Source organism: Macrobrachium nipponense, chromosome 1 (assembly GCF_015104395.2).
Source record: "Macrobrachium nipponense isolate FS-2020 chromosome 1, ASM1510439v2, whole genome shotgun sequence".
Lineage (NCBI taxonomy): Eukaryota > Metazoa > Arthropoda > Malacostraca > Decapoda > Palaemonidae > Macrobrachium > Macrobrachium nipponense.
Window position 1 is genome coordinate 53,273,860 of NC_087200.1, and position 9,176 is coordinate 53,283,035.

At 41.1% G+C, this 9,176-nt stretch overlaps 1 protein-coding gene across 1 annotated transcript; it reads right to left on the reverse strand.

The window, feature by feature from the left end:
* Nucleotides 1-5,385: 5,385 nt before the first annotated feature.
* On the reverse strand, nt 5,386-5,829 carry LOC135218789 (uncharacterized). The gene has a single exon (XM_064255238.1). The coding sequence runs from the start codon at nt 5,827-5,829 to the stop codon at nt 5,386-5,388; it is 444 nt and encodes a 147-aa protein (XP_064111308.1).
* Nucleotides 5,830-9,176: the final 3,347 nt, after the last annotated feature.

The following is a 9,176-nucleotide window of genomic DNA, read 5'->3' on the forward strand; positions in this document are numbered from 1 at the left end:
TAAAGTCTTATCAAATATATATTGTATTGGGCTAACCGCTAGAGCTGCGTTTAAAGCGGACATGGCTTTATAAGGGGGGGTAACCCGATCAATCTACAATTTGGCTTTTTCTATATTCAGATCGTTTAAGTGAGCATCGGTGTGGGCACCCATCACCCAGTTGTTATTGGCCATTTTGATTCTCTCAAATCCACAGAATCCAACAGATACATGTCTATACTCGCTCGATCTATAAAGAGTGGAAAGTATGTGTGAACTCCTCTCATCTTAACGGGGCTCATCACCCTAGTTTCCCCCCTATTTGTCTGTCCGAAAGAAGTGGCTGTATAGGTTTGTGTAACACCCTGCATGGTGTGAAAAATCAACGTGAAAAACCCGCTCATACCAAAAGTCGGTAGTGCGCTGGTTTTCATGCTCTCGAACATTTTTATGTATGATTGATAGTTAAAAACAGGACACGATTCCACCAACTTTTCGTTCAAGAAGACAGAGACAGATTTAAAAAGCGTATTGCTTATACCGTTAACGAGTGCAACATGTGCATCATCCAGCAACTGTGCACCGCCCCTAACCACTGTGATGTATAATTCCAAAGCTATACTCGACAAATCCAAGAAGGAGCCCGTGACACCGTTAATACGAAATTCGATATAGTTATAACTAAGGATTTGATTTATAGAATTGTTGCTATGTGTGAAATCCAACCTTTCCTTTGAATTAATTGAACCGTCTATAATCCTATGCTTGTTCACATTCGGGAACAATTCTGAGATGCCCGCGATATATGAAGAGACAGGAACCTTGTTTCCTGTCCCTGGCACATTGGGAACCACATCCGCCATTTCACAAAAATCGCGAGATGGAGGGAATGCATGTGTGCGCGCCCGCTGACAAAGGGTGAATGAATTAAAGATCATACACATCCTTGTTATATTTACTTCTTGATTTAACCCTTCCATTCTTCTTTCTCCTCCTCTTCCTCGTCTTCATAGCTGGCCACGCGAGTGCATGTTTCACTCCACCCAACCTTTTCCTGTTGACCCTCTCACTACGGCTTAGAATGCATCTACTCATACTTTTGAGAGCTGTCACTCCATGCCTTTTTAAAGATTCCCTCAGGGCAGCTGATCGTTCGCTACATCCGAAAGCACAATCTACCAAACTCATCAACTGAAGGTTCAGCAGCATTGAACAGGAAAGGGAGTACCCTGCGTGCAATGCCGGCCATGGCTGAAAATGTGCCTCCACCTCTTCTGACTCGGATAGAAAACCAAAATGTCTTCTAGCCCTGCTCCCTTTCATAAGGGTTTGGACAAGAACAACGTTTTAAATTCGACCTCCGAGGGTGGGGTGAAGAGGACCCTCATACCTGTTTAAAAAGACCTTTAATCCCTCCCTTGAATATTATGCAGAGCACTCATTTGAGTGTTCTTAATTACATGAGCTTGAAAAGGTGAATAACATAAATGTGGAAAAGAATGCAGGTTTTATACATACCTTACTATCTGGGCCTTATATGAAGCACACAGGTGACGCTCGAATTGTTATTGAAATGAATGCGCCTTACATTCTGGTCTGTGATGATGATTGAAATCTGTTCTAGAATGTTCGTGTTCAGCGCTTTGTATATCCAATATATTTACTAGTTTCCTTCCAAAACAGTCTGTTGAACAATATCGGTGTACACATACATATAATCTACACCGCAATTATCGGTTAAGGAATCAACTGAGAGATGTGCATTCACCGCATCAAGGCCGTAAACTTCGTATGCGGCATTATTTTTAAAACCCAGCAATCTGACCGCTTTATTACTGAATTTTACAAACACACTTTTCATGTCCCCCACCCCAATCTTCCCCCTCTTACCATGAGGGATAATAATTCTCCTGCTGTCTTCATCCCAACCAAATACACCGTTACTGTTGAAAACGTTTTTGTATTCGCTGTCAAAATATACTTTTAAATGTTCAAAAATATCCTTGTTAAGCGCCCTCACCAGTCTTTTCATGTCCCCTGCTAACACAGATGTCGTCGGTCTATAGATAAAGGTGTGCTTATTATTTTTACCGCGTTTAGTAACACAGAGGGGGAAAATTATTCATCTCTTGATAATTAAGCATAATAAACTCCCAGAAACATGATTGAAGCTAGACCCACTTCATATTCGCTTCCATTCGATAGGAATATAGGAGCAGGTAACCTATTCACAAACCCAGATGCTGAGTTATTCACGTACTTGTCCAAGCAGCCTAGACTGCTCACACATACTGGTGAAGTACTGCACATAATTTCGCTCATCTAGGTCTTATATGAAGGGTGCATGACATGCTTTTACCTTCAATAAACTTAATGTCCTCCCCTTTCTGATTCGTCACACCAATGGAAATGTAATTTACCACATTTGTATTTAAAGGTTTATAAACTGCATTATGCGAACCTCTACCCTGTCCACATTCTAACGTGAAGCAGTCCAGGATATTTGCCTTTTTATCACCCAGCGATGAGGGTTGAATAATGTTGGAATATAAGTAAACGTAATTGATATTGGGATAATCGAGATGGGGCATATTGGAGCAATGATTTCTCAACACCCCCACACCATAAATCATGTATTGCACTTCTGTGTTAAACCCCAATAAACGCTCAGCCCTAACACTAAACTTTACAACAACTGAAACAACAACTCCTACTTTTGCAACTTCGGCATTCAGGTATGTGAGGCTCATCCTCTTCAAATCGTCATTCCATGAAAATAACCCATCCCTACGCATAACACCCCCATTTCCATTTGTTCTGCAATGTCTGTATTGAGTGCTCTAGTCAATCTACTCATATCCCCCTCTAATGAGCCAACAGCGGGAACGTGAAAGGGTATGAGCAAGTTGTTGAACTCTGATTAAAGGCGACTTTAAACTGAAGTGTGAAATCTTCATCTTCCGGTGTGACGGCGTAGTATTCGTTTGGGGGTGTGACACCTATGACACTTAATTCATATGCTACCTCATTTGATAGCGTTATGGGAGTGGCCAACATGTTTATAAATTTATACGGTCAGTTTTCAGGAAATAAATCAAGGCACACCCCACTATTCACATATAGGATGTAATCTCTACACATGCTGAACACAATGCTGGTAATACACATGATTGAGGTTATATATACCACACAGCTTAAAAGGAATGAATAAAAAGTATAAAAATATTAATTGTACTTATTATACAAAATAATGGAACATACATACATACACATGCACATATACGGGTTGGCAAAATTTTTTTTTTTTTTTTACATAAGTGGGTCACACAGCTACGCTAGTTCAACCCCGAGACTTAATTTCTCCGTGTCCATCACTTCCAAACTTCTCAATTTGGAAAATGAATCCTTCAACTGCACAACTCCTGCACACTTCTTGTTCATGAAGGATAAAACTGACTCCTTGACAACTATACATGTGACCTTTCCAAGGCGTTTCATCTCCTGGCCAAAGGAGATAATCACAGGTACGTATTGGTTTAACCAGACAGTTCATGTGACCACTTTGTCCTATCCCTGCGGGGAATTGGACATATTTCACATCTTCACACGATACTTCTTTTAATTGAATTTTTAAACTCTTCAACGCTGAATAGTGGTGATTGTATATCATTTCTCCTGTATCGTTCCGCAATCTTTCCACATGGTCTTCATCCTTAGAATACATTATACTCGATTTGGAGAATTCATTGTCTTCCACGAGCACACCAATTCCATATTAGGTTAACAATGTGAAGATGATGAGGAGGTCGGGTTCTTCAGCATCGAACGTATCCTCTTCCTTGGGTGCTGTCAGAATGGTGGTACCTCCTCTCCCACGGTGATGGAGTGAAGCGTAAGTAGTCCTAGATCTGTTGTAACTGTGACCCATGATGTCAGCATAGGGGTAAATCCTCACAATGTCTCCAACTAATCCATAATTTCGACATGTTACACAGTTAGTGGCTACAACCAGGCAACCCTCCTTCATCTTGAACTTAGTCTCGGATAAACTCCCCAAAACCAACTTGCAGTAAATGGGAGTGTGCATCAACGCTCGGTGAGCCTAAATATGCTAATGCACTCTTAAACTTGCCGGGGTTTCCAAGTCCTCTCCTCTCCATTGCCGTGATTCATGCTAAGCTCTGCCCCCCTTCGAAACTGTCCAATCGCACCCGCACGATTGGACAGGTTCATCTCTGATAATTTTGCAATACCCCTATACAACTGTTCCCTTCGAAAGTTTATCACACCCGCAGGAATGAACGGGTTCACCTCTGATAATTTCGTGATTCATCAACACGGCAGCCAAACATCCCCCTTTTTCTTTGCTACCCTGTTCTTCATTGTTCTGCTACCTCCTTTCTTAACCGAATTGTGCCATGCTTCTATCTGTTTTTTTATAGCGGTATTTCTCACCATCCATTCACTAATACCTCCATGTTCAATTAAATTGTTATAACTGGGTATGTTGCTATCATCTGTCCACTTATTCGCTTGAAACTCTCTGGCCACATCTAAAATGTTATATTCGTTAAGAGGGTGGGACAGGTCTCCTTCTTCATTCCATTCAATCGCGCCTGAATTTTGCAGATGATTAACTAAGGCTGTTACATATGACATCTGATGATCTTGATCTTTGAACAATATAGGAATAACACTAGTCAGGTCGGGATTTACTCTTGTGGGTAACTTCGTGGTTGAGCACATTCAAAATTAGCGGCCCTCCCTTCTTCTTTGCGCGGTCATCCCCAATGGGAGGTAAAGAAGGTGGAGGTGTAAATGTTTTAGCATTTATGGGAAAATTTGTGCTTCTCTGCACATTAAGAGGAATTTAAGCGTCACCCGCACCTATGTTTACCCTACCTCCCCCACTGCTGTCTTCACTACCTGTATTGATGCTGTTAACATTATTATTATTATTATTATTATTATTATTGTAGTCACTATTGACGCTATGGTTATTAACGTTGTTGTTGTTGTTATTGCCGACGCTGTCACCACAAATTTCCCGACCTTTTGTTAACCTCTCATACATGATGGCCGGTATGATGTAGAACTTAATTTTTTTTATTTTCCTATTTAAAAAGACTTCCAACAAACTGGATGCTAAAGGAAGTAGTACGGACAGAATGGCGCCCGTTTTGTGACTCTTCAATATATTTTTCTTCCCAGCTAATGTTGTTGTTTTCAAGGATACTTGACAGATTTCCCTCTTTCATTTTCTGAGCTTTTTAAATATTTCGGATAGTGTAGCGATAAATGCTCTGCTTAACGTGGGAATTACTCTATTCCTCTCAGAGGGGGACAAATGGGAGATGAATAAAATAAAATCTTTGTTTTTACGTATTAAAGCTTCCTTTTTACGACTCATGTCCGCACAATTTGTGATTCATCGACCCACGAATTAAATTGAGCAGGATAACCCTTCCAATTAACATAATACTGCGTTCTGTTGCGTCTCCTCCTACTCCCTAAGATGGCAATGTCGTAGGCTTCAGGCAATTCAGTAGGTATTAATTCTTCTCTGTAGAATGTACCTTTTATTTCTTCTCCTGCTAAATCTTCTAAGATGTAAACTGTAATATTTTGCAGAGTGACGAGCTTCTTGATTTTAAAACGTTCTAGAGTGTTTTGAACTGTGCATCCTCTCTGGAAAGCAGCGTTCTGGTTTTCGTCAGCTATGCATACGGTGTCTCCAACGTTCAAGGTTGAACTGATGTGGCCTGTTGTTGGAAGGGCGTTTTTGTACATTCTCGAGAACGGACTTTTAATGTCCGCTTTAGTCTTCACCGCATGCACCTCCTTGGGCATCTGCCCATTCCCTAAACTCTTGTGCAGTGAGTTGTTATAGTTTCTGATTATGTCCTGCAGAACGTAGATATATTTCAATGTGTTCTTGTGTGTAAAGTATCTGTATATTTCAGCTATAGAAGCTTTAATTTCCCGCGAGTAGACGCTATATAACAAGACGTTCCTACTTTAGATATTTCCTCACATGTTTGTTATAATATTCCCTACCTTCGTTGCTGTTCAGAGGGGGCAGTCCTGAAAAATCTCTAGATTCTAGAAGCACTTTCAGAACATCGTGCACTGTGACACCGTCTTTTTTTTTTTTCGGAAGGAGGACATGTAAATACCTTGAAAATTGATCAATGTAGAATAGCAGATATTTATAACCTTCATTGTGTGGAGCGAGTTTTGACATGTCGGCCAGATCTGTGCTGGCCACAGCTCGAGGTTTGGAAGATATGATTTTCCTGCAAAGAAATGATTGCATGTGGTTTTATGTAGGGTGTATGATGGCTGGTCCCCTAAAAAACCTGTGACGTCCACTTTAGTTATGTTTTTGTCCTCATTCTTTGCTGCTTTGAGTAGCGCATTCACGCCACTAAAACAGTTAGGTTGCGTTACGTTCTCATATAAATTCCTGAGCAGTTGGAACTGTTCTTCAGTCATATTTGTACGCGATTTTGTATTTGGTCTCTCTGAGGATATTCGTTCTGAGCTGTAAAAGTTCGGGTGTTGACGGAGCGAAGTCCACTAATAGATAACCGTACTGGTTATGTGTTAAAGCTCCTTTGTATATGTCTGAAAACTCCGCACCCCTTTGCCGGCCGAAGAACTGTCTACCCAAAGTTTCAATCTGTCCAATGTCACAGTTCTTCATGAGGATGTATTGGGAGCAATTGAGACTGATGTTCCTGCTGAATTTACCCAAGTGGAACATGTTCTGGGTTATGAAAATCACCGATAAGCCCAAATGCCATCCTGCAGTGAATGCCTGGGTGACGAATTTATTGTCATGGCTTCGAGTAAACAGTCGTCCAGTACAAATAATAAACCTTTTCCATCCTCCATTCCTCTTTCTGTGTAATCGAATGGGTTTAGTATCTCTTTGGATACTTTGAATTTAGCACTTCTGATGAGAGGTCTTTCCAGAGGGTGTTCACTCACCCCACAATATAAAATACAGTGAAAGTTGGCCTCAGACATTTCAATTATGTTCTGACACAGGATCGATTTTTCACTGTTGCTGAAACCTGCTATGATAATTCGTGCAGGAACTGTGAAAAGATTTAAGATTTCTCCCTGGAATGGACCTGTTTCCATGGTTACAGTTAGCACGCTACTGAGCAGATGCAACGTTTACTTGAGCGTTACATACAGGCGAGGGTTGTAGAGGAATATTGATTGTGTGATGTTTTTATTCATCATAATATATACAGGTGAGGGTTTTAGTGAAATTAATTTCTTTTGTGTGTTGATTTTATGCATTATAATTTTTCACATACATTAACAATAATTTAAACTATAAATTCATAGATAAATTTGTATATACAGGCACACATTTTAGTGTGTGACACGTTTACTCAGGCTGAGCCAACTTTTCTTAGCAGGGGGAGGAAACATCAACTTCGCCCAAGAATTTGCGAGGGCAGTTATCGGACACTGCTGGTGCTGCTGCTGCTGCTTAACCTCTAATTTGTTGTCCACTCTCCATCTTTTGGAACAACCTTTTATCTTGGGGAAGCAGTGTGAAGGAGTGAGGGTTTGAAAGTCATAAGGTGAGGCGGAGGCTTTGGATGTGCTTGCTACAACTGGTGGCGGTGGCGGCGGTGGGGGTGACAGGATCTCCTCATCTTCTTCTTCGACAACTCCTTCTGTTCCCCCCACTAGTTCATTCACTGGGATCTGAGGGTAACCGTAAGCAAGGGATTTATAAAGGGTGATGTAATACCTCTTATCTTCTAAAGGACATAGAGCCACCTTCCTCTACTGGGTGTGACACATCGTTCCTCCCACCATCTGCAAATTGTGAACCGTAGCGTAAATGATCTCATTATTCTCAATTACATCTCGGTATTGGCTATGACTAATAGTCTTTTGGCGACATCTTTGAATCCCCTTTAAAGTGTTACACTGACTGTTTTGCGTTTCATATGAGTAAACTTTTGGTTTTACACCGATGAACTCTCTGATAGGTTGGACGCCTGTTTCAACTTTGACGAGTCCAAGTTCCCCCTTGCGTGTGTCGTCATACACTTCATGAGTTTTGGGAAAGTTGTTCAAATCCAAATATGGTTAAAGTACATCCTTCAATTCACGTGCAAGGTTGTCAGTCTCCAAGGAGATCAAACTGTCAGTGTCAATGTACAGGAGCCTAACTCTATCACCATACAGTTTTTGAAGGATGTTATAACGGAACTTGTACATCTTGTCCTTAGCCAGGTCCAGTATGCTGAACCCGACATAGATCGCGGATTCTGCTGTAATGGTCTCTCTGCAGTGATTCACAATGTATTGTTGATTGTTCAACCTTTCAAAGGACTTGTATGTGTGCTTAGACACATTTCTCAGTAGTGAGGGTTCATCAGGGGTGACAACTGTCCTGGTGGAATAGTTCAAAGGGTTTTTAATGGCCACGCCAAAAAGACCGTTCATCAAGATTTTGATGGTGTTCCTCTTGTCAGGGTCTGATTTTTTCGCTCTCCTCTCTGCATTCACTGTGATGTATTCCCTTAAATAAAATCCTTGTTTGAACTTGTAAACTTTTCTTATCACGTCGACTTCTAGGGGGAGGCAAATTAAGTGGTTTTGCTTTGGCAAGTGTGTACCTACCAGTTTGACATTTTTTTTAGGGAACTTCACATTAAACTTTTCCAATAGGCTTTTAGTGTAAGGGGATAGATCCTGGAGGGTTATGTTCATGTGATGTATAGCAAGAGGGAACTAATCCATCCTGAGAGCGACATCATCCCTAACCTTTTTAGTATCGAGGAGGATGAAATAACTGTGTTCTCCCTGCAAATTGATGGATTTTATATCGCTGGCAGTAAACCTCTCTAGTTCGGTAGGGGAGAGCTCCATTATTTCATCCAAAGGCATTTTATATCTGGTCATCACCGAAGGATAGACGGGTAAAATCGACATACAGTATATATGATTGTTGGTCACCAGCTTTAAATTGAGGGTTTAACTCGGGGTTGTTTGTTATGACGTGCCTTTGGACTAGACTGCAGAAACCGCCTCTGATGTTGTTAGCGATCAGTTGGTAAGTTTCCCCATTGGAAATCAGGGGAAGGCACGTTCACGAAGTGTGGAGAAAAGCGTCCAGTGAGAGGGAGGTAGACGTTAAATAGTAAACTGGATCCAGTCCA